Source organism: Emydura macquarii, unplaced genomic scaffold (assembly GCF_026122565.2).
Source record: "Emydura macquarii macquarii isolate MOO-44397 ecotype Brisbane River unplaced genomic scaffold, CSIRO-AGI_Emac_v2 contig_767, whole genome shotgun sequence".
NCBI classification, from domain to species: Eukaryota; Metazoa; Chordata; order Testudines; family Chelidae; genus Emydura; species Emydura macquarii.
In genome coordinates, this window is record NW_027130904.1 from 641,424 (window position 1) to 667,854 (window position 26,431).

General features: G+C 41.4%; 1 protein-coding gene across 3 annotated transcripts in view; it reads right to left on the reverse strand.

The window, feature by feature from the left end:
• Positions 1-26,431, reverse strand: part of JAK2 (Janus kinase 2) — a 153,759-nt gene that overhangs the window by 43,344 nt on the left and 83,984 nt on the right. For all 3 annotated transcript variants that reach the window (XM_067543052.1, XM_067543049.1, XM_067543051.1), the window contains exons 6-13: positions 24,336-24,657; positions 21,617-21,757; positions 11,488-11,645; positions 9,815-9,926; positions 7,899-8,085; positions 7,073-7,200; positions 6,500-6,634; positions 5,421-5,508 (exon numbers count right to left, since the gene is read on the reverse strand). In XM_067543052.1, coding sequence (XP_067399153.1) covers positions 5,421-5,508; positions 6,500-6,634; positions 7,073-7,200; positions 7,899-8,085; positions 9,815-9,926; positions 11,488-11,645; positions 21,617-21,757; positions 24,336-24,657 — 1,271 coding nt within the window. The remainder of the gene's footprint in view (positions 1-5,420; positions 5,509-6,499; positions 6,635-7,072; positions 7,201-7,898; positions 8,086-9,814; positions 9,927-11,487; positions 11,646-21,616; positions 21,758-24,335; positions 24,658-26,431) is intronic.

Here is a 26,431-nt window from a genome sequence, read left to right on the forward strand (position 1 = left end):
AATGCCTCAGCAGCCACAGAGACAGAGCAAAGAGCAAGGTGGCCGACCTGGTCACAGAATATGGACAGGGAGAGTCACCGAGAAATGATGGAACATGATTGCTGTACCACGCAGGAAATGCTGTGAATAATGCGGGACCAGGCAGACATGCTTCAGTGGCTTGTGGAGCTTCAGGAGGAGCGGAGGCAGAGTCCCGCTGCAGCCCCTCCATAATGCTCCTCAACCGAGGGCTTTGCCGCCCTCCCTTTCCCCCATCCCCAAGAGGTCTCAGAGGAGATTGTCCAGGCTGCAGTATGTGCTCGCCTCCACGCAGGTGGAGGTGAGCAGAAAGCAGTGGCAGCAATGCTGATAGCTGGCCAGCAAGCTACCACCCTACCCCTTGAGACAGTGAATGAATACTCTCCCCTCCCTTCCCTCGTGACTTGAATGTTCAGAAATAGATTTTTGCATCATTTCAACACGTTTCTTTATTAAATCATATCTTGTTCAGGAGGGATTTGGGCGAGAGGGGTTCTCCAAAGGAAAACAACATACAGGAACAGAAATCAGTCCTGCATCTCATTGCAGAATCTGGTTTTCAAAGCTTCTCCAATGCAAAGTGCTCCGCAATTAGCTCTCAGCATAGTGCTGGCATCTGGCTGCTCATAATTGGCGGCCAATCTTTCTGCCTCCACAGCCCAACCCTGGGGGAACCTCTCACCCTTCGCTTCACACACATTATGAAGAACACAGCAAGCAGATATCACAGAAGGGAGGTGCTTCTCACTCATGTTCAGCCTAGTGAGGAGACTCCTCCATCTACCCTTTAAACGCCCAAAGGCACATTCTACAACCATTCTGCAACTGCTTTACCTCTTATTAAAACACTCCTTATCACTGTCAAGGTGACCGGTGTACGGCTTCATTAGCTAAGGGAGCAATGAGTAAGCAGGATCCCCTAGGATCACTATTGGCATTTCCACACCCCCGATGTGAATTTTTTGGTCAGGGAAGAAAGCGCCCGCCTGCATCTTAGAGAACAGCCATGAGTTACGAAATACACGAGCGTCATGCACCTTCCCAGACCACTCCACATAGATGTCAGTGAAACAACCTCTGTGATCCACAAGCCCCTGCAGGACCATGGAAAAGTACTCCTGGTGGTTTATGTACTCGGTTGCTAGGTGGGCAGGCGCTAAGATAGGGATGTGCATCCCATCAATGGCCCCCCCCGCAGTTTGGGAAGCCCATCATGGCAAACCCCTCCACTATGTCCTGCACATTTCCCAAAATCACTAGCCTTTGTAGCAGAAGTCGCACTGCATGCTTGATTCATGGCTATGCCCACTGTAGATTTACCGACTCCGAATTGATTCCCAACCGTGCAGTAAAAGTCAGGGGTTGCCAGCTTCCAGAGAACGATGGCGACTCTCTTCTGCACCGTCATTGCTTATCTCAAGTGAGTGTTCACACGCTTCAGGGATGGGGCCAGCTCCGAGTTCAGTTTGAGGAGAGTTGCCTTTCGCATATGAAAGTTTTGCAGCCACTGATCATCATCCCACAGCTGCATAACGATGCGGTCCCACAAGTCTGTGCTTGTTTCCCTGCACTAGAACTGGTACTCCACAGACTGCAGATGACTCGTTACAGCCTGCAGCAATCGGGAATTGTTCTGCTCGATGTCTTGTAGCAGGGCAGCCTCGGTGGCATTGGTGTTGTCTCTGCTTCAGCATCCTACTCTATTTCTAAAATAATCCATAAGCCATGATGTATTTTTCACGCTCCCAATTATAGTGCAGAGTTGAGCTGGCTCCATGTCTCTGCAGCAATGGCGATCGCTGGGAGTAAAAAAACGGCACAAAAATACTTTTCCTGTTTGTTTGGTGGGGGAAGCAGCACTGCATCCTGAGAGGATGACACTCATCCCAACAGCCACCTCGGCTAGTTTCACTGTGGGATAGCTACCCACATTGCACTGCTTTCCATTTCAAATTAAGGCTGGTCAGTGTAAATGCAAGAGACCAGCGGAAACAGTGTAGTGTGTACACTCTGCTGCAATTTCCAAAAATCGGCTGCTGAAAGTCGAATTAAACAAAGTCGACTTCCTGCGGCAGTGTACACATAGCCTAAGAGTGTTTGGACTTTTTGAAAAACTGAATTTAATTTCTGGTCAACCTCTAACAAAACTGAAGGAATATCACAGAAAATGGACTGACTAAAAAGAGTTAAAACTAACTTTTAAAGCTATCTAGAACAGATCTTTTCTGTCACAAGAACAAAAGCAATTACAAAATGCCGCATATTCATTAGGGAGACTACTCGGGGTCTAAAAACATCACCTAAGTCAACCCTCAAGACATTAAGCCAATGAAAGGGTGACAGCAGATAACGCTGAATCTAAACAAGCTTGAAAGAGGTGTGTTTTCCTATAATTTCATGAAAATAGGAAGGAGAAGGGTATAAAAATTCTCAAGTGAGCACCCTTGCCCTCATGCACACCCTCAGTTCCCCTACTCAAAACAGCACTCCACAAGCAAGCTGCCATAGACACAGAAGACTCAAGAAGATACCAATCAACCCAAGGAAACCTCCCCAAGCCTTCAACATGAATTCGTAAGAGAAAGTTAACTAAGACTGGTTATGGGACACTACATGGGGAGGGCTCAGAGTTGTTACAGAGAATTCTTTCCCAGGTGTCTGGCTGGTGGATCTTGCCAACATGCTCAAGGTATAACGGATCGCCATATTGGGGGTCAGGAAAGATTTTTTCCCTGGGTCAGATTGGCAGAGAACCTGCAGGTTTTTTTGCCTTCATCTGCAGCATTGGGCACAGCTCATTTGAAGGTTTAAACTAGCATAAATGGTGGATTCTCTGTAACTTGAAGTCTTTAAATCATGATTTGAGGATTTCAGTAACTCAGCCAGAGGTTAGGGGTCTATTGCAGGCGTGGGGGGGATGAAGTTCTGTGGCCTGCAAGGTGCAGGAGATCATACTAGATGATCACAATTGCTCCTTCTGACCTTTAAGTCTATGAGTCTATAAGACACTAACAAGGGATGAGCTTTAAACTCTTGTAATAATTTTATTGAGATATGTTGTAACTTAAATGACTGTTTCTCCTATACAGTGTAGTTGTAGTCGTGTCAGTCCCAGGACACAAGATGGGTGAGGTAATATTTTTTATTATTGGTCCAATAAAAGGTATTACCTCACCCACCTTTTTCTAACTGTTTCTCCTGTCTCCTCCTTAGACCATGTATTCCTGGACAAGAGACAGGGGCCAAACATGGGTAAACAGAGAAATAGTGGGATTTAACTGGATTTAGGATTCTTAATAGTAGTTAATTGGCCTGTTTTAAGACAGGTCCTTAAATGGCTTCTTCTAACGGTATGTTTACACATCTTACGGCAGCGAGCCTCTCAGGCCATGTCAAAACTAATTTAAATATCTTCTTCAATTTCATAGGATGTAGTTAAGATTGCTTACTTTGCCAATTATAAACTGGCTGGTTATTTATTAATAAGCAACAAGTCTACCTGCCCTGAAACAAAATTCTTTTGCCCTTCTACAAACATTCTTAGTTGTCTAAGGATATACTGAAGAATGGATTCACACTAATTTTAGGAAACAATATACTTTGGTCTTAACTTATCAAGAGAAAAGCATCCCCCAAAGGTAGTTGACTCTCAAGGATTTAATCTCTGTTAAAAGCTCTATATGTCTACCTGTGGAGAAGAGTTTGTAATAGAAGTCACTAGTCTATCACTTGTATACTGTCATTTGTATTGTTTTGTTTAATGTTTCTTTTCCTTTCTACAATAATAAAACAGCCATATGTAAATGATTGTGATTATTTTGCTTGGTCTTGGTCATGGTAGTCTCTAAGGTATATTTTAAAAAACCCTGTGACTAAGCAGTGGGAGCCACATCTCTTAGTTGCCAGTAAGAGAAGCAATTAGTAAGAGCTGGCCTCCCATTTCTTGTTTCTCTGGACTAAATATTTTTAGTAATTATTAAAATAAAATTACTTGGCACCCAGCAATTTCAAATTATCCCTTTCCATCCCACAAAATGATGTTAAAATAACTTGGAGAATCAAACACAAAACACAAGGGCCATTGTTCTCAACCTGTGCTGTTCTGCTCTCCTATATTGCTAAATGGGATAGTGGGTCCCAGTCCCAGTGTAGAAAAGGTAGAGAACCATTGAGTTATACTATTTACTCCATGTTTCTTCTCACACTGAAAGCTCTAGTCAAGTTGTAAAGCAAGGATATGTGGAAACTCCCAAAAGCAGTTGCATCCTTTCTTTTTTGAGCAGTCAAGAAAAATATAAGGGCATTTACATTTTATGATGTAGATAAGCAGAATTTAGGATTTTAATCAAAATAGTTTACAAAACCATTGCACATCCCCTTTAACTGAACTCAGGGCACATCTTACAGCATGTTGAGCTCTTCAATACTTCTATGATAAAACACAAAAACAGACTCCAACGCTTACACAATTACCATAAAATGTTTATTTTGTTACAAAATGGGAATCGCAGAGTGAAAACAATACTATGCTAAAATAACTTAGAAAAGCCACATGAAAAACTAAAATGGAAAACCAAAGTTTGTTTAGCAAAACCTGGCCACTATGCCTATAGTCTAAGTAAAAGGAGTAAAGGGAACAAATGATCACCAACATAAGGGATCTGTTAACACTAATATACCTTAAGACATATGCACATAAAAAACCAGGAAAACTAGCTCATATAAAAGTCTGAAACAGGATGGAATACATAAATAAAATCTAGAGCAACACTCTGAAGTTGCTTTTAAAAAGTTACAGTGTCCTACAGTAAATTAAGGATATGTTACATACATACCAATGTACAGTTCCTATGATGATTTTTTATTGGAGGGATGAGGAAAGGGGCAGAGTTTCTGCTGAAATAATGGGCCACATTTTCAGAACTGGTTGCCTAATCTACACCTGTGCACATTTGTGCACAGAAAATCAGCATTTGATCATGTGCAAAGCGTAACAGTCAAGACTTTTTGCAGGTCAAATGGTGATTTGCTTGAAAAATCAGGCACTTATGCTGACCACGGACCACCATGGACATGCAAATGCAAGTAGTCAAATTGTGAAAACCATTTTGTCAGCTGATTTTGAAAAACTGGCTTTTAAAAGTCTTTGCCCATCTCTAAAGATGTGTTAGCGAATCCTTCACAAAGGTTACACTGCACTTTCCCACAAGCTATGCAAATTTCCCATGATGCTTACTGATGTCACTTTGTCACATGAATGCCTGCTGAGCCACTTAGCCTTGCCCTGGTACAACTAGGATGCAAATAAATTTTGCAGCAGACCTTTACACAAGAACAAGAAAAGAAACTGTAATGAAAGCTGTTTGAAATCAGTGCACATAAATATAATTGATTTTACTTACTCTCCTCTCCACAGACACATACTCCATAATTTAATACCAAGTGCTTGTAAGAAAGTTGGCTCATCATGCTTGCTGCCTCAAAGAAAGACTGCAAGTGAAAGGCAGAGAGAATGATAATCAGGGCAGAAAAATCAAATGTTAAAATTATTTGGAATTAAACACATTAAACCACCCACATTTTCACATTACTTCAATTCCTAACTTACTGCAAAGGTACTGCATAACTGATTCCATTTTGTTGGCTTGTGCAGTGACTTTTTAATAATTGTTTTACACACATTGCACATATGTTTAGTCAGCAATCTAATTTGTTGGTGATAGGAAAAATATGGGTGGACAAGAATGCTTTATACATACAGAAAGTGAACAGCACTCACATAGAATCCCTTTTAACCTATGGTAGATACCTGAATTCCACAAAGATGGCTACAGACAACAAATGGAAGGTAGTTAACTGCTCAGAACTTCCGAACTACAGCATTTCATTGCATTTGCATGTAGTATATTGGATCAAAGGTGAAATTTGGGGCCAAATTCTCTCTCTCGATCTGGCCCCTTTGTGCTGCTCAGGAGGTGCAAGGGGCCCTAACATTGGTCATATTTGGTCAGCTGAGAATTCTCCCAATGAGGGACATGAGGGGTGAAGCTCTCAGATAGTGTGAAGCCATTATAGCGGGCCTCTACACCAATCCCTCTGGCCTAAAGTGTAGGGTACCAAGGGCAGAAGTGGACATGGCTGGAACATCGCTGCAATCTGGCATTTCTCAGCAGGTGGATGTGGTCCCTTAGGAACCATTGTCAGATGGTGCAGATTAGTTACCAGCAGTCCCTAGTCCACAGTCTGAGGTGCAGCTGTGCAAAGCAGAGAATAAGGAAGCTATAACTGGTTTCCTGGCAGCCTACCCATCTCTCCTGCACAGTATTATGCTTGGTGCAGGAAAGAATCTGGCCCTAGATTAAACTGAACAGTAATCATCTACCATATAACCCCACTTTAAATTGTTCATTGTAATGAAGAACAGTAATTGTTTATAGACAATAATTAATAAACTAATATATTACCCAAGAATCATACAAACCTCAGAGTAGTTTCTGTGCACTTTATCCAGCACTTTTAAGAGGACTTCAGTTTGATGGAGCTCGCCATAATCTCCCACTTCTTTCCTTATACCTTTAAATATCTTAGTAAAGGTGCCCTGTCCAAGGCTCTCATTCTAAAAAATAAAAAAGGTAGGTGTAACAGGGAAGAAGCAGTCAGATAACCTTTTCTGCCAATTTTGGAAAACATTGATCACTTAAAAGTTCTCTATAAATCATGCATGTGGAAAGCCTTTAAAACTAATACAATCAGATTCAAGAGTCAGATGAGCAGGTGTGAGAATTTAACCTAAATATTTTATAGATGAAGGCTTTTCCCCCCCTTTGACTGTTTGGGGATCTTTGGAGACAGGTTGTTGCAAGAACCAGTAGAGAAGGGAACTGAATGCTGGGAGCATAAAGAATAGCAATATAAGTATAAAGTATAAAGAGTAGCAAAACATCTTGCTGCAATTAAGGTTGTTATTTTAAATAACATACAAACAGGGACTAGATTTTCAGAATTCTGCGCGCAACTGCCCATGAAAATGCTTAGATGCAATAAGTGAACTTACAAATATCAAGTCCTCATTCCGGATTTTGTGAAAGACCATTTGGTTGACATTATTGTGTCTCTGCAATGTGGGTGATGTAGGTACATCAGATACACCATTGCTCCTGAAGACTAGAAGATTTGACTTATCTGGGTAAGAGGGGGTGAAAAGAAAGAAACAAACAAAAACCAGAAAACATCTCTGTTAAATACTTTTATCACAATGTTGTTTCAGCAGAATTATTAATTTAAGATGTAAATCTACTCTGATGAGAAGTTTAATGTGGATACCATAGCAGGGAGAGAGAACAACTGTTTAATAAATACCACAGTATTACAGTATTGAATCAAACAATGGATCTTTCTGGATCTAGAGATAACATTTTGGTTCTCTCTCTCCTGATTGTTAAAGTTTCTCAAGCACTCTAATTTTTGGCAAGTACAACCTTACATTGCTGAAAATATTCCACACCTCATTCTCATGGTATATATGTGCATTTTTAGAATAAGAAATGGCAAATTTAGCAGCTCTTTCGTAATATAAATGTGTAGCTAAACACTTGATAAGACAAGAAGTTCTGCTGAATACAACCTATCAGTCATTAAGAGGCCAGTTTTACTTTCAGCCAGGACAGCTGACAGCTGGGATGGTAATGCTTTGTGGAAGAGATCACAGCACTGTGAGTAACTTCTTACAAACCCAGGCTGACACTAGCGCTGAAATCTCAATGACTAAGAAGAGAAAAATGTCTGTTGGGCAAATATATTGATCTGCTAATTTCTCTTTAAAAAAAAAAATCAATTAACCCAAAAATAAATAGACGTGTTTATGTTTACAAGTTCTTTACCTTTTGGTTTTGGAGGGCAGCATTTGATAAACTGGAAAATGATGTTGTCTGAACGGATAGTTTCTGTCTGATAGCAATTCAACAGATCCTTAAGGTTACCAAAACTTCTCTTAGTCCCACTAAGATTATACTCTCCAATCTCATTTTTTGTTATTAAGCAGTGCTTATACTCAGTGACACGGTCCCGCTGTAGAGAATTTTCATCAGAAAAAGGAAAGACCAACATATATTTTAAAATGTAAACAAGATACACTCAATTTATTAAAGAGAAAATTCTCAAGTAACTAGTTATTGTCATTTGATAATTTAATCCCAATAGCTAGTAAAATGAGAAGACACTGATTTTGGGTTAACATGGAAGTATTTCTATCACTGGAAGTGCTGATTAGCATTTTGGCATTAGTGATTGGGACTGCAACTAAGAGATTTAAAAGTAAACAGAGTGAATGGACCCACTTATAAGTGAGTCTTCCTTGCTACTAACATAAAAGTTACCTCATGCAATAAAGGTGATGAGGTGGAAATGTAATCTTGTAAGAAGCCTCACATCTTGAGTTCTCAAACAGAAAACCTATTAGCAACAGTGAGATGTATTTTGTAGTGCTGTGCACTGATGCACGTATGGTCCTTAGGACAGGCACCTTACAAAGATTTAGGCTAGATTCCTATGTTTGTTGTCTATAGCACAGTTCTAAACAATGTGCTATAGACTCCAAGCTGAAACTTTACACACAGCCTCAACACACAGCATATTTCTTTAAGACAAACTTAGAAAAGATCCAGTTGGCCATTTCTAAATTATAGAAGCTCCTTTATTGCTGTCACGTGCCCTTTCTTTACAACACTCTGGAAATCATACCAATGAATACCAAATCTCAGTAACTCTCTAATTGTTTACTTAGAAAAACCAAAGCAAGAAATTATACAAACTTGCACCGAATGGCAGATGATCTTACCGGATCAACTAAAAGAAACTCTCTTTCACACTCAGCTTTCCTTTCTGAAAGAAAAGTCTAAATATACTAAGTGAATGAGTTGTGCAATTCCACAAAACTTATGAGGAGAGGCTGAGGAAACTGGATTTATTTAGTCTGCAGAAGAGCAGCCTTCAACTACCTGAAGGGGGGTTCCAAAGAGGATGGAGCTAGGCTGTTCTCAGTGGTGGCAGATGACAAAACAAGGAGCAATTGTCTCAAGTTGCAGTGGGGGAGGTCTGGGTTGGATATTAGGAAAAACTTTTTCACTAGGAGTGTGGTGAAGCACTGGAATGGGTTAACTAGGGAAATGGTGGAATCTTCGTCCTTAGAGGTTATTAAGTCCTGGTTTGACAAAGTACTGGCTGGGATGATTTAGTTGGAGTTGGTCCTGCTTTGAGTAGGGGGTTGGACTAGATGATCTCCTGAGGTCCCTTCCAACCCTAATCTTCTATGATTCCTTTCTCTCTTGATTATGTTTCTCTGATTTGGCAAAAATTTCTTTGTTTGTAACGTAGTAGATTCCAAAATGGCTGATACTTTTCAATCAACGCACTAGCATCATTGTGTCATCTGCTGAAATGTGCACGGCTTTGAAGGTATTTGTTACAGTATCTAACTAACTGCTGCAAGCCAGAACAAAAGCTCACATACTATTTTTTGATATACCACACCAAGGAGCAGCTACTGTTTATGATATTTTGAAATTTTGGTAGGAGAGGCTGATGTACTGATAATGTTGTGATTTATACAACCATCATTAGCATGTAAATAAAAAGTATTGTGAACAGCAATGACGTTAATGAACTAAATAGGAGAATACATAGTTCATGTAAACAGAAGACACAAACAACGATTTACTGTATATAAACAAAAAATAAATCATGCAGCTGTGCTTTTTGCTGTAGGCAATACAGTTACTGTTTTGTGCAGTATACTGACCTCTATGGCAAAGGTGAGGAAGTATTTCTTAAAATCTTTAGGACTGCAACGAAGAACATAGAAGCCAGTTTGATTGCCTGCTCTCCTCAGTTTATTGGTAGCGAAGTCCATGCTATAGTTAAAAGAAAAAAGGTTTACTATTGTACAATTTCAGAAAGCAAAAACAGCAGAGTTTTTGAGCAATGACACCATTATGTCATTACTATCAACATAATTCATGCTATCTAATAGAAGGACTGAATCTATGTGCTACGGTGCTTGCTTTTCAAAATCCCAGGGTTTTGTTCTGTTAGCAACAGCATTATATGCAGGTAAAGAAACAGGGCTATCAAGGGGAAGTAGCTCACAGGAGAAAAAAAAAAAAACTGGTTTAAAAAAAAAAAAAAAGTCTTGAATCATCCATCACTGGAAATTGATTTTTCCTGAGAAATCAAGTAATCATATAGTATCTTTGCTATGGATTATTATTTAACTGTCCATATCCGGTTCAAGGGGTTATGAATGGCATTGCTTGAGAGGGTCTGGGTCTAGCACATAATTCAAAGCAGTCCTAAAAGTCAACTTCAACATCTGAATCTATTCTTCAAATCTGGAAGTTTCCTTCCCCATACCCAAAAGTAAACAGAAGGAGCTTAATTTATTAGGACAGACTTCACTCATGTCTTTTGGAAGATGTAGATCACTCCCTCTTTTCCCCCCTCATGTTAATGAAAAATTTCCAGTGATATTCCTGATTTACTAGGTGCAGACTACTAATTTTTTTGTAATTTACATATGAATACCATGTACATTAAACAAGCGAGCCAAACTATGTGAAAAAATCAAAGGGACATATGACATGTGCAAATGCTCACTACAATCTGCTTACTTACATTCAGGTTGCATATATCCTGAGCTCAAACAATAACAGTATTGTATGAAATGTTAAAACAATAAAGTACCAAACTGTTTCTCTAAAGAACTGGAGAAACTGAACTAGGAGACAACAGCTGTACAAAAATCAATTTGCTTTGCTAGCTAGCAATTTTCTGTGTTTCCATCACAATGCCTGAAGATACTGAATTTGACTTTTTTCTCTTGCAGCGTAGATTCTAGTTCTTCTAGATCCTTCAGTGAAAACATTATGAGAGCCTCCGTTTATGACATCATACATTGTTGTCATGGTAATGACTACACAGTCCTAAATTCTGCATTATATCCTTGTTCCATGACTGGGTTGGAGGAAAAAATAAATTGAGTAGAGGAAATATATTTTAAAATTCATCTGTATTCATTCTTACAATTTACAAAAGAAACTTTCAAACATGAAACGTAACACAAAAGATATCATTCTACTCTCACTTTGCAGGTTTTCCCAATAATCTCAACAGGAGTTTCATATGCAGAGAGAAGGGCAGGATACAATGCAAGGATGTCACACAACCTAACATCCCTCATCAGAAAAGGAGTGCACCTTCCCTTACAATTTCAAAGGGAAAATATTTTTTCCTCAAAACCAAAAATGTTTTGCCAAAAGGAAAATTTGAAAAAAAAAATTAAAAACATATTTTTATTCTATAAATATATATTCCAGTAAGTATGCCTATTATGTTTCACCCCTGCTGAAGCTCAAACAATAAAAGTGCCTTGTCATATTAATATAAGAGCATAATTAATATAAGAGCACTGCTTACGAAATTGGTCCATGGCAGTTGCTTTGGATATTTTCAATCACTGATGGTGGTGCTACTTCTTTACAGAGGTAATGGTGAGCATCTGCAGTTAATCTATAAAATCCATCAATTAATGATACAAAAGAGAGCGCTTCTCTTAATGAATGAAATTCAGCCTCCTGTAAAAGTTGGGAAGAGAGAGAGTTAGGAAGTTAATTTATAATAATTAACACAATGCTCAGATAGGTACGGTAACAGTATATATAAAACACACATACATAGTACAGATAGACCCAGACCCAAATTTATTCATATTGACAAGCATTTACATGAGTAATTTACTTCTATTGGAATAACTGTGTGTATGTGCTCCCAAATCAGTGAAATTCATTCTACCAGCATAAAGCCCAAGTATTTGGGCCTATGGAGATGGCTGCATTCCCCAAATCCAGAGCATAACTAAACTAGTAACAAGAATAAAATATAACCACCTGTTAAATGGCACAAGGACATCATGATATGTTCAGCTGCATTTTTTATTTCTGCTTTTTGAGCCATCAGACTGGTTTTTGGTTTTTTTAGTAAGAGCAAAGCGTGGTAAAAACAAAAAGTCTCACTCCGAATCTCTTCTTTCCATAATTTACAGGCCTGAAAGACCTACTGCTGTAATTTTCTGTTTGTTTGTCTAACACAATACTAGTTCATTATGATTTATGATATTTTTAATATCAACTTTCTGGAGCATATAGTACTCTTACCTGTACTCTCATCACTAATAATGCGTACAGCTCATCAACTGAAAGGACAACACTCCTGCAGTGGGGAAGTCCTATATTTGGATGCATCTGTTTTTAAAACAATTTGTATATGTGAGCTGAAATCCATGGGCCTGATGCACCGTGTTATGTGCCAATCCACCTCTACCGCCACATCAGCCTCAGTGGTTCCCCCTCTGGCATGCAGGTTAGTGGGGAAGCTTGGAGTAAATCAGTGCTTCTCCAGAGGTTTATAATTTTTAACAGTAGTTTATTTACAATTTTCATAAGGTATGCCTCAGTGGTTCTCTTCAGCAAAACACACAAAAAATACATTTCCTTGCTTCTACCAGAGTACTGATGCTTACTTTATGTTAGTTTCTGGTCACCTGCACCTCTCCAAACAACAGTAAACTCAATACTTCCCTTATAGCAGCAGTTCCCAACATTTTCCCTGCATGACCCCATTCTCAGATGTGTTGTTTCCCACTACCCCACACAGCATGGAAGTTGCCATTTAAAAATGGTGTCCTCCCTGCAGTATGACCTCACACGCACTGTACATGCAAGGTCATGCTGCATGGAAGGTGCCATTTTGTAGAGCAAAATAGTTTCCCCTGTGTGACATGACCTCATGCATATGGTGTGTGTGAGGTCACGCTGTGAAGAGGAGGCCATTTTGTGAAATGGCCTCCTCTGCACATTCGGGAATGCCATGACTCCATCTGCTGATGAAGTGACCCCACTTCGGTTCACGACCCACAGTTTGGGAACTGCTGCCCTATAGGGAGGAGAACTGCTCTCCCCCTAGAAGAAACTTTCTCTCTCTGCTGTCTCCAACCCTTCCGCAGTTTGTTGATTGTTCCCTGATCACCCCGCCCTCCCAGAAGACGTTTTTAAAGGTCATTGGCAGTCCTTAATTGGGTTCACGGGTCCCTAATTAACCTGAGGTAATCCCTTTTCAGCTCATAGGTAAGAGGACTTTAACCATTCCATGGCTGCTAACCTGCCTCCAACCACCCCTTGAGAGCTGTTAGGTCTGACTTTGTCACATGTGCCACTCATCTTCCAACTCATTACTATGGGGTTATGCTGCATGCCTGATTCCTGTCCTATTCTGCACCTTGAAGTGGAAGGACTACAGCGACAGACACTATCTTGTTAGTTGTGCATTGTTTTCTTTGGTCTGGTGCATTCACGTCAGGGGAGCATGGTCTATAACACGAGTAAACCTCTGTCCAAGCAAGTAATATTGGAACGTTACCCCAGCCCATTTTACCATGAGGCATTCCTTCTCCACTATGGTGTACTTTTGTTCTCTGGGGAGAAGTCTTCTACTGAGATACAAGATTGAATGGTCATCTCTGTAACGACGAGAGAAAGCATGGCTCCTAACCCTACTTCAGAGCCATCTGTTTACAAAACAAACTCCTTCTTGAAGTCTGGGGCTACCAGCACTGGATTGCTGCAGAAGGCTAGTCTCAGAGCCACAAACGCTTCTTTGGCTGCACTGGTCCAGAGGACTCAGAGGACTCAGTCCAATCACTAGGGCCTTCAGGCTTGGCCCAGTCCTGGGGGACTGTAGGCCCTGGCCAGTCTAGGGAGCCTGGGGGCCCTATCAATCCTTAGCGGTTGGTTGCTTGGGCCGCTCCCAGGGTCTTCGCCCTGGGAGGCACTCACTTGTGTCAGCGGCCCGGCCCGGTTCAGGCTTCAGCTGTAGCTGGTGGGGCAGCACGTCTGCCTCTGGTGGCAGCTTGTTCCCGTCTGAGCTGTGGGGCCTGCTTCTTATAGCCTCAGCCCCGGTTGAGGCTCCACTCCTCTGGTGCTGGCTTGGTCGGCTGGCAGGACCTATCACTAGCCAGCCTCCCGGTTGCTCGGCAGACTGGGCGGCCGGCCCTTTTTCTGTCCAACCCTACGGTTGTGGCCCTTCTTCGGCCCCGGTTTGGAGGAAGGCCCCTGCACCTTCCTACACACCCCGCCCCTCAAGTCCAGCCCCGGTATCCGGGGCTGGCCCATTCCAGTGGGTCCATCTGGGATAGGGCATCTGTGGTAGCATGGTCCCGCCCGGTGCGGTTTTCGATGGAAAAGGCGAATGGCTGCAGGGCCAGGTACCACCGCATCACCCAGGCGTTGGTATCCTTCATCTGCTGGAGCCAGCGGAGGGGGGCGTGATCCGTGACCACGGTGAAGTGGATCCCCAGTAGATAGTACCTCAGGGCTTCCAGCGCCCACTTTACGGCCAGGGCCTCCTTCTCCACCGTCGCATATCGCTCCTCATGGGGAAACAGCCTGTGGCTTAAATAAAGGTATTCCCTTAAAGGTAAAGGTTAAGTATTCCCCACCGAATACCTGAGTCAACATCGCCCGTAGTCCCACCGCCGAGGCATCGGTTTGTACGACGAATGGACAGGCGAAGTCTGGACTATGGAGGACGGGTTCGTGGCACAGGGCCTCTTTGAGCGCTGTGAAGGCTCAGTCTCATGCCGGGGTCCACTGGACACAGGTTGGTTGGTTTTTTCGCAGGGCGTCCGTAAGGAGTGCAGCGAGGGTGGCGAAGTTCGACACGCACCGTCTAATATTCGGCCAGTCCTAGGAACTGCCTGACCTGTTTCTTGGTGGTCGGCTGTGGGTAATCTTGTAGGGCTTGCACCTTATCAATCAGGGGTCGCAGGACCCCTCGGCCCAATGTATAGCCTAAGTATGTAGTTTCTTGCCACCCTATGCGGCACTTCCGGGGATTAGCGGTCAGACCCACGTCCTGGAGGGTCCGTAGTACTGCGGCCACTTGATTGATGTGGTCACTCCAGTCCTGACTATAGATGACCATGTCATCTAAGTATGCGGTGGCGTAGCTTATGTGGGGGGCCAGGAGCTGATCCATCAGTCACTGGAAGGTCGCGGGGGCCCCATGAAGACCGAAGAGCATCTGGAAAAAGTGGAACAGGCCGCTAGGTGTTGAAAAGGCCGTTTTTTCTCACGAGCATGCTTCCAGGGGAATCTGCCAATATCCTTTTGTCAGGTCGAGAGTGGAGAAATAGTGGGCCTCCCCGAGCTGGTCTAATAACTCATTAATGCGAGGTTTTCTTGAAGAGTGAGCACATACTGGAGCATCCCCTGAGATGGTGAAGGGGCTTGCTCCCAGTGCCCTCTCATTAGGTCAAGGATACCCCAAGGTTAATGGCTGCATAATAGTTCAAATGGGGGAAAATGCGTGGAGGCCTGTGGGTCCTTCTGGATGACGAGGAGCAAGGGTGGGATCAGTTGGTCCCACTGCCGCAGGTCCTCTGGTGGGAACTTCTGCAGCATATGCTTTAAGGTGCGATTAAAGCGCTGCACCAGGCCATTGGTTTGGGGATGATAGACAGAAGTCTGGAGCTTCCAGATCCTGAGGATGGCGCACACCTCTCGCAGTAGCCGGGAGGTGAAGTCTGTGCCTTGGTCGGTGAGTAGCTCCCGGGGAAGTCCTATTCGGGCGAAAACCTTAACAAGTTCGCTGGCCACCGTCCGGGCGGTGCCATTCCTCAGGGGGATGGCCTCTGGGAAGCGGGTGGCATAATCAACGAGGACCAGGAGGTAGCAGAACCCAGCTACACTCCTTTCCAGGGGTCCCATCAGGTCTACACCCACCCATTCGAAGGGCGTCCCGACCACGGGGATGGGAACAAAGGGTGCTTGCGGGACTCCTGCCGGCGCCACTCGTTGGCATTTGGGGCAAGAGGTGCAATAGTCCCGGACCTCCCGGTGTACACCCAGCCAATAAAATTGGGAGAGGACCCGGGCGAGGGTCTTGTCCACCCCTAAGTGTCCTGCTGCTGGGTCATCATGGCCCAACCGTAAGATGGCCTTACGGTGGGGTCTGGGCACCACCAGCTGGGCATACGAGCAGCTGACAGCGGTAGATGGCATCTCAACCGATCCGTGGGGTTTCTCTCCAGGTGGTACAGCCGCTCTCGCTGCAGCTCGAAGTGAGGCCACTGCTGGGTTCATCGAGGATCGGTTGAGATGCCATCTACCGCTGTCAGCTGCTCGTATGCCCAGCCACGAGTCCCCGTCAGTTGGGGCGGTTTCACCTCCTGGCTCCTCCACCTCTGGGGCCAGTTCGGGGTTGGGGTCCGGCTGGTCCTCACCCTCTGGGGGGTCGGGTGTTTCCCTTTCGGGGGCCCCAGCATTGGGGTCCTCGGCATTACCTGCCCACTGGAGCACCCCCGCAAAGTTGGGCAAGTCCCGTCCGAGGATCACCGGATACAGTAGACGGGGAGCCAGCCCCACAGATAGGACTCAGGTCCGTGGTCCTATAGTTAGCAGGACCTTCATGGTCGGATAAAACCGAAGGTCCTCATGGATGCAGTGCAGACCCACTTTGCCCAGCTGTGCCCCGTCCTTGGGGACCAGGTCCCGTAAGATGAGGTTCTGCCCGCACCGAGTCAACGAGGGCCTCGACCTGTCTCCTGGTCAGGCCCACCGTGATTGTGGTCTTCGGGCCCGAGGGTCCCCGGGCCCGCCCTTCTCCAGCATACACCACACCTTAGGTGCAGCTCAGAGTCCGCCATGGAGGGCGCAGGTCTCCTGGTGGGCCATTGACAAAGCATGGGCCTGGGCCCCCAGGTCCCTCTCAGGGTTTGTCCGGCCTGGTGAGTGGGCGCAGCCAGGCACCCAGCTGCTGCATCAATTGCTGCTGTAGCCCCAGCTGCTGGGCTCCCAGGTCCCAGAGCCGCTGCTGTAGCTGGGTGCACAGAGCTAGAGCAGTTGCTACTGCTGTTGTAGTTGGGCCTCTAGCTACTGCTGTTAGGCGACGGCCCACCATTTCAGCAGCTTCTCGACCTCCATCCCCGGCCGGTCCCCTGGGATGGTATTCTGAGGTCTTGTTAACAGGGCAGGCATTCCCCCCTTCCTGTCAAGGGGGCCGGGAAGTGATGCCCACATTCTCCACCACGTGTAGCACAGGGTCCGGTCTGGCCCCGCGGTTGTGGCCCTTCTTCAGGCCCCGGCTTGGTGCTGGATTGGTCAACCAGCAGGACCTATCACTAGCCGGTTGCTGGGCAGACTGGTCAGCCAGCCCTTTTTCTGTCCAACCCCGGGGTTGTGGCCCTTCTTCGGGCCCCGGCTTGGAGAAAGGCCACTGCACCTTCCTACACACCCCAAGGTCTGGTCTCTGTGGAAGTTGGCTCAACCTCAGGTTCAGTAACTGTCTGAGTTCTTTCCCTGCGTGTTGGATGAGACCGCTCATCCACAAGCATCACTTTCTGATTTTGGGCCAAGATCTTGCGCACCCCTCCCAGTCTTCTGTCTGCCCTTCTTTCTCACATAGTCTTCTGGGATTTACCAGTTGTTGAAAACAAGTCCAGAGCTAATTCAGAGAAGATAGGAGGTGGATTACTTTTAAGAGTCATGATATCAGTCATGGAGTTCCTACTTCCTCCAATCCTTTCACCAGGAGTAAATTTCCAAACCCTGGGAAATCTTGTCCCATAAGCATGTACTACAGAAGTTTAGAGCTTGATTACACTTGCCTCCAGTCTTGTTGTGCTTCCCTGAACCTCTATTTGTACAGGAATGGCTGGTTAATAAATTCACTTCCCCATGCACACAGGTTATTCCCCTGCATTTCAGACAGTTAGTTCTGCCCCACCAGTTTCCAGAGACTAGTGTGACTTCACTTCTGGAGTCTATTAAAACAACGGTCTGTATACCATTCAATCTGAATGGCAGCATATATCTATGTGGAGTTGTAGGTTATAGCTGTTCCTAAAGGATTGATTAAGCCATATAGTCTCTCATTATTCCTGGAAATTGCACTGCATGGGTTCCTCACTGTTAGGACATTGAGCTGTTCTATGCCCTAGCTCCCATACAAGCATAACATTTATACATAGCCTATTTTTGGGCTATTAGGCCTTACCCTATGGCCTTCTCTCTCCAGTTCCCCAAGTCCCTTCCCAGCCCCAGGTCGCTCTTCAGCATCCCTCCTCCCCCAAACTTTCAGGAGGTATGGGCCTTTGGGACTGAGCTGGCCTCTGGGTCTGGCACATCTCTTCTCTGGGAGCCCTAGAAATCTCTCTGGCCATTAAGTCTCTCTCTATGAAGGTGACCGAATCGTTGTCATCAGAAGGGTCATTTTTGCCAACTCATGCTCACAGACAGTAGTCCTCTCAGGAATCTGTCCCAAACCAAGAGTTCTATGATCTTTTCCATATTGTTGGTCTCAGCATACAGCCACTTCTGTGTCAGATGGATCAAGTTGAAGAGTTGTGATCTTGGGGCTTTGTTATCCTGGAATCACCACTTGTGGAATCTCTGAGCCTTTCTAGCTATAGTCACTCTGGATATAACCAGGATTTCAGCTTTCAACTGGGCACAGTCTTTGGCTGTTTCTGCAGCCATATCATAGTAGGCCTTCTGAGCCTTCCTACACAGGAAGGGAGCAAGGATATTGACCCACTGATCTTGATGCGAGGCCTCACATAGGTGTGTTCTTTCAAACACAAGATGATAAACCTCAACATCACCCTTTGTCATTACCTTTCGTTGGTAACAACTAGCCCTTAAGATGGAGTTCCCTCATGGCCACATTCCAGAATAGTCAGGGTCTTCAGTTGTCTACTTACTGTAGGGTGGCTTGGTCCTGTGACACCTGATTCATCAGTCATTGGTTCGTCTCTTGTTGTATTTGTACAGATTCCTGCTAAACAGACATCTATATTCTGGCAGCGACCTGCTGTGGAGCAGTGGCCTGCACCAGGACCCTCACCACGTCGTCCATTCTCGGGAATGATTTATCTCACCTCTGGGAGAGTCTGCTGCACGTGATCCCGCTGCTAACACCACATGTGACAACACATCTCTATTGCCACATCAGCCTCAGCAGTTATCCCTCTGGTGGGGAGCGGAGGCCTGGAGTAAATCAGTCCTTCTCCACAGGTTTATAATTCTTGACAATGGTTTATTTATAGATTTCACAAGGTAGGCCTCAGGGCTGGTTCAAATGATTTTCTTAACGAAACCCCCAACACACACAAAAAATAATTTCCTTGCTCCCACCAGAGCACTGACCCTTATTATACTGGCTCCTGGCCACCAGCTCCTCCTCAAAAAGTAATAAACTCAATATTTCTTCTTTGAGAAGGAGCACAGCTTCCCCCCTAGGAGAAACCAACTCCATTCTCCAACTCTTCTGCAGCTTGTATCTTGTCCCTCCTCCCATCTCTCACCAGAAGAGGTTTCTAAAGGTCACAGTGGCCCTTAAATGGACTCGGGTGTCCCTAATTAACCTGACATAACCACTTTTCAGTTCACAGGAAAGAGGGTTTTAGTCAGCTGATACAGCTGCCGTCAACCACCCTCCTATAAGCTGTCAGGTCTCACTTTGTCACAATCCAATTTTATGCCAGAGTAACTCCACTGGTTTCAATGGAGTTATACTGGCATAAAACTGAAATAGTGATGTGATGATTCAAATCCCTAGTTATGTTCCTCCCCAGACTGGTTTCCAATACCTGCAACTCAGTTTGACTCAGAGAAAACACTCTCCATTGGCTCTCTGACTAATGAGTTTATTTTCTGTTTTTCTCAAGAGGTTTACTTGAATAACTTGAGTTAAGTAGTTGAGTAGTTGCAATCTCTAAGGTCTTTTGAAAAGTCATATAGAGAAACATGATGCAGCTGTGAGAAAGTTTGTTGAGTACACTACACAGTGTAACTTCACATAACATGGTTCTTGATAAACCTGCTGTATAATAAACATTTTAAAATACTCTGGTCATGATTTCTTAAACTTTGTTTAACACAAGAATAGCTTTGTACTGAATCTAGGTCAAGCAAATGGTCTACAGACTCACTTGGTTGAGATAACATTAGATCCAGTATAACCCAAGTGCCTAAAACTTGAACATATTCTGGTTTTTCCTCTTTTCTTAAGAGATGCCCTTTAATAAAGCATTTGTGCTGAGCAGAAACTCACACATACATCAGGGTTGCAGTAGTATGATGCAACTGCTGAATTTATGAAAACAAGGGCTAAATCTGCTGCACAATGAATGGGTGAAACAGAATGCAATATGGACTTAAATTTTATTTTGCAATAAAAGCCTTATCAGTATAAAAAGGAAGAAGAAAATGTATTACAAAACATCCTTGATAGAAAGACAAAAGGACAAAATCACTGAATACGTATGTACCTCTATAATTTTTCAAAGGTCACGGCATGTTTGGTTTTATTCAAATCAATATAAATAACTTCAAACCACAAGAAGTTATTCATTCCCATATCTTTCATGCACCCTCTATGCTCTGCCTTACCCAAGATTCCTCCTTTTTGAGAGAGATACACAGACTTGTTTGGATAATTTCTCCTAGATTCTATGTGACCACTGAATAGTAAATTATATCAAATCTAATATAATTTTGAAAAACAATATCATTTTTAAAGGCAGTTTTAAAAAACAGTAAATGAAATCACTCTCATTCAAATGCTTTTGGAGGTTTTAGATTTACTTTCTCCAGGAAGGAAGAATCATTTTAGCAATACATCTGTTTTGTGTGCATGCCAGCAAGTTGTAGATCTCTGATCACACAGGCAAATTCCTGAAAAAGGAAATCTGATACTACACAGATCAGTAATGAGGATCAAGAAAGAAACCACTACACCAAAATGTTATCTCAGATGGGAAATAGTGTTGCTAATAAATGCTAGGATTAAAAAAGATGAACAATTATGCCTTTTTGGTTCACACACAAATTCTCTTGACAATATATTGTAAATGACTGGTTTACATTGTTAGGCTAACACTTCTCAAACCTATGGCCTCTCACAATATTTTAAACAACAGCTATACTATTAGTTTTGCACTCTTTGTCCATTTGAATGTATATAGTTCAGTATATTTTTTCCCTTCAAATTAATCTCAAATCCCAATCCTGCAGTTTGGTGTGTGTGGATGGACTGCTGTGCCCATGCACAATGAACTGTAAGAGTATTAAATTAGTTGAATTTATTAAATTTAATTATTAACATTATTTAATTTTATTTTAAAATTTTATTTAATTTTATTTAAAATGTAAATGATTAAATTGTAGGATTATTAAATTAGTTAAAATTATACAAGTTTATAATTATGTAGCTAGACACAACAAAATTGGAGAATGAATTGTAGATAAAGTGTTACTCTTAGTTTTAAATTTCCACGTTTCTATTTCAGTCTATGCTGTGGTGCTTCAAATACATTGGCACGTCTGTGTACTAATATAGTGACCACTGCTTAAAATCTTCAGTTTTACCTTTTGTCTAATTAACATCACAGTAATGTTTGTTGCATTCTAGGTTTAGTAGAACATTGCGAATATCCATGCACGATCAAACCAACATCAATATAACCAAACAATAAGCAAAATAAACATACCAGATTCTTGCTATCCTGCTTATGGATGGTGACAATTCTACTCTCACTGGTGACAATTCTACTCTCACTGGAGCCTTCTTGATTTGCTTGCTTAATACTGACATCGATAATATCGGGAAAATCACAGTAGGTCTGTAATTCCTGTAATAAATGTTGGTTATGATTAATAGTATAACATAGTAAATGGTTTCTGAACGTATAGTTCAAAATTCTAAAATTCCTACAACCCTAAATTAATATTTTCAGCACTTGAAGATCAAATAATCACAAAATGGACGCTGATATTCCAGTGGAAAAATGCACGTACGCATGTGCATCCATGACCATGGTAACTGAAGGCACAAATCACAATGGGAGCTTGAAGAATGGGTAAATTTTGATGTGAGTGCAATTCAGAGAATTTTTGAAACTTAGATTCTTTAAATTCTGACTTCAAACTGAATTCTTAAAATGTCTGAATGACTGTCTCATTTTTTCTATTCTTCCACCAGATGGATAAGAGTAGATCAGTCAAAATGCTATACAGGATATGGCTTTTTTGTTTATTGTCTGTACCATTTTAGATAATATGCATCATTATTTGTTATTTCTGTATTTTCAAAGGAAATATCTGAGTCTGATTTTAATCAATAATCTGAATAAGAATTTCTAGTTCCTATTATTTACTGCAGCCTTCCTGCAGATGTATCCCTGGTTACACTGACACAACATGTATTCACCACGCTCTCCATAAAGATGCTGGCCAGATTCTCAGATGGTATCAATCATCTTAGCTGCATTAAAGTCAATGGAGTTATGCCCATTCACCAGATAAGAATCTGGGCCAGCAAGCAATATTTTGCTCACCTACCAAAGACACTGCACCATCACTATTTCCTCCACCCTTCCCCAAAATAAAAGTAAAATCTTGCTCCAAGCAAGTGGTTGAGAAAAATTTTGCAAGGCTGGTTTGCTGAAATCGTAGAGTTATGGCCAAATATACAGCTAGCCTTAACTCACTATTAAATTTGAGCATGCAACCAATTGTACAAACACAGAAACTGTGCACAGGTAAACGTAGTTTGTCACCTTACGAGTTGCCTAATGGTCAGAGCACAGCACAGGGAATCTGGCAACATGGTTTCTATTCCCAGCTGCCCCTGTGTTTCTCTGTAATCTCAAACATAGATAGATACTTAAACTCTTTATGTATTTATTTCCTCATCTGTAAACTGGGGATAATAATGTTAGTCACCTTGGAAAAGCACTTCGAGATCCTCAGATGAAAAACAATAAAAATCTTAAGTATTATTCTTGCTATTAAAGGTTTGATTGGCATGCACAAATGGTACAGCTGCATACACATACTTTTGCATGTGCAAATTTAGAGGCTACTTCACGAAAACATGCCTCAAAGACAACAAATTTTATATATGAATTGAACGTGTAAAACATGATTTTAAAAGGCCTAGTTGTCTATATAACAATTCCAGGCATCATCATTAGAACTCTCTCTTGAAGGCTGCTTTTTGCACATAGAAGGGTGACTAGCAGGAACCATCAAAGTTCATCAAATCATCCATGTTATATAGATAACTATTGGCCCAATTATCCAAACCTCAGCTCAGTCTGCAGTGTTTCTAATAAGCACAAATGAAGAAAAATCAAGATAGTTACACATATGCAGTTATATATTTTTAATATGCCTGAAATTCAATACCATATATCATAAATGTGTCATTTTACATAATGGGCTGTGATTGCTTGTAATCTATATGTTAACCTCAATTTCCTCTACAAAGTATTCTTCACATTATAGTTTTGGTCTAATTTATTATCTATCATGAAAATGATATGAAAAATTGTAAGGTCGTTTATTTATTTATTTATTTTTAAAAGCAGCTCACTTCCAATACTACTCCTTCAAATTCCCCTATGGAAAATACCTACTCCTATTTAGATTATAAAGAAGGATTATATTAGAAGAAGGTTGTTTTATCTATGAAGTGCTGTATAAATTTTTAATGTTATAGAAACGTTTTACAACAACATTCTGTTATTTAAAAGCTATGTACACAAAAGAAGATATACTCCTGAAGCGATACATCGTCTTTGGGATAACAGTATTTTCTTGATCTGATCTGTGTACATGGCACATTAGAAATGGAACAAGTGGGACTTAACACTAGACTCAGTAATTCCTGACAACCATTATTTCATTTCCTGATAGCAACTAACATCAGATAGTATTAACTTCTACCGTTGAATATTAAGATGGGAAACAATGTAAAAAATAAACCCAGATAACATCAAGAATAAAATGTAACTGTGCATGATAACAAAATTATTGAATCATTTAGTATTTTTTACTCTTAAATTAGGCCGAGCTATTACTTTCCCATGTTGACTTTTATAACAATCTTGTTTTAATAGCATGAATGATAGAGAACTGCACTCTTCATTTGTCATCTAAGTACTTGAATTGCCCAGCCAAGTGTTATTTCTCTTATAATCTATATAAGAAATCCACCTAATTTAAAAAACCTTGTGCTGTTTGGTTCATGTCAAGCTCCATTCATACAGAAATCATAGTAGAACTGTTAGGTCAAAGTCATAATTCATTCTATAGTACTACATTAGAAAATCAGTACATGTAACATATAACTGAGTTATTCTGTTACCATGTCCATTTGCAAAATATTTAAAATAATAAAAGTGAAGCCATATTCTTAAGGATTACCTGTTCTGCCAGTGTCTCACTGTCTTTATGCTTTCCTCTTGAGCACTGAATTCCACCGTTTCCAGTTATTATAATGGTTGCAAAACTCTCCTCACCTGAAGGACCTCTGCAAGGCTCTTTCACTTCAAAAATCTCTGAATAGAAGGCAGGCTGAAGGGATTCCAGATTTATAAGATATTTAAGTTTCAAGTTTCTAGCAGTAGCTTTGCATTGGCCAAACTGCTGGATAAATTTGCGGAATCTGTACCTTATTCTCTTTCGTGTCAAAATATGGTAGTCTTGGATTTTTGCCCGAACACATTTAGGCAAAAACATCTTGTAGCTGTGAACACAAAATTAGCACATAAATTCCAAGGTTAATTTATGAAGCCTAGAAAAGGAATTTATTTCCGTATGCTAAATAAATACAAAGCCAACATAAAAATACTTCATCTATCATATGAACTGTGTTTTTAAAAGATATTGTGGTCTTTATTTCAGTTGTCAGTAAAAGTTATTGAAAATGAAACCACCCCTATTGCTCCATTTTCTATTTTTAATTTACTAGTTTTGAAGTATAGTACATTGTTGTTTCCATAAAACTGGATATTTCTAGTCATCTAGAAATGATTTAGTCATTAATATTTGGGGTTGGGGAAAAGTCTAGTCAGCTAGGATACATTGATAGTACTATTTGTAAATTCCAATAGCTATGCCAATGTAGCAAAATCCTGATCTTTCTAGATCATTCAGATTTGTAAATACAAACACAAAACCACATGTCAAGTTTAAAAAGATATCAACAATGCAGTTCTATACTGTATCATGAACTGAACCTTGTACTTGCATTTCTTAACTTTTGAGTGCTTGATGTTCTATAATTTATTGATCTGTTAACATTTTCTGTGTGCAATATAAAGGAAAGATGCCAAAATCTAAAGCCATAATCTTAAAACTAGCTTTATTTAATCAGTTACCACTTGTGTCACTGACTCTAGCAATGTCTTGTTAACTAAGAGATTAAAATAGAAAAATAATGTTTTAAAAGTTATGACATGAAGAAGTTTAACAAAAGAATGGACACAAAAAATTGAAACTTTCAAAGCCAGACTCACCAGAATGGAAGAAAAGGTGAGAGCAAGAGAACATGCTGTCTAGACAAGAGTTGATTACCTCAGAAATCCTTCCAAATAAAAATTGAGTCAACATTTTAGAGAGAATTTTTTTTTTTGAGTAATGGGTCTTTCTCCCAGCAAATAAAAGAGCCCTTGCCATCTTTAATCATGGTGATACAGCCAATAAAAAGAAAACCAACTTAAAAGATTTCCAAACCACTGTAATTTTAGGATATAATTATATAGCACAATTTAAGTATTTCGTACTTCAGAAGTTCTCTGTCAAAATAAAGAACATTAAAAAATAAAATTACTCATTCTTCCTGACTGTCCCCTTGAAGCTCAAAATTAGAATGTATTTGCACATATTTTTGCCATCTGTTGCACATGCACTTTGGTCTATTATTTTAAGATTGATTACAGGTGAAATGGCTCTTTGGATTAAAAGAGCATAGACAAGCATATATATCATGGGAAAATAAGATTAATAGTTACATCGACTTTTCAGATAAAAAGAAAAAGTTCTTGCAATTGAAAACGGTGGCAAAACTGAAGACAGATGGGAAGTTCTAAAGCAGGAGTTTCTAAATTATGGTCTGTGCACCACCAATGTCCAAGAGAGCACTTGCCAAAGGTCCACAGAGAGCTGGTCACATAGTGTTCATTCCTCCTCGTTTCCATCTGTTAAATTTCATTACAAGACAGCTAAAAATACATTAATTACTTTCCTATTGTTATTTTCTATGTAAGCAACTGCTGTAGTTGCAACTGGAATGTTGTTCAATTGCTAACAGAACGGGAAGTAGTCCATGCAATCACATATGTAAGGGGACTATGAGATAATCTCTCTATTAAACTGTAGTCGACACTGTAAATATGTTTGGGAATTCCTGCTCTGGAACAAATCTGTTGCCAAAAATTGCATGTCTGTCAAGGTGCTAACTGCTTGAGTTAAATGAAAAAGAAAAAGAGAAAGGCAGAGTGAGAAAACAGTAAACGAGA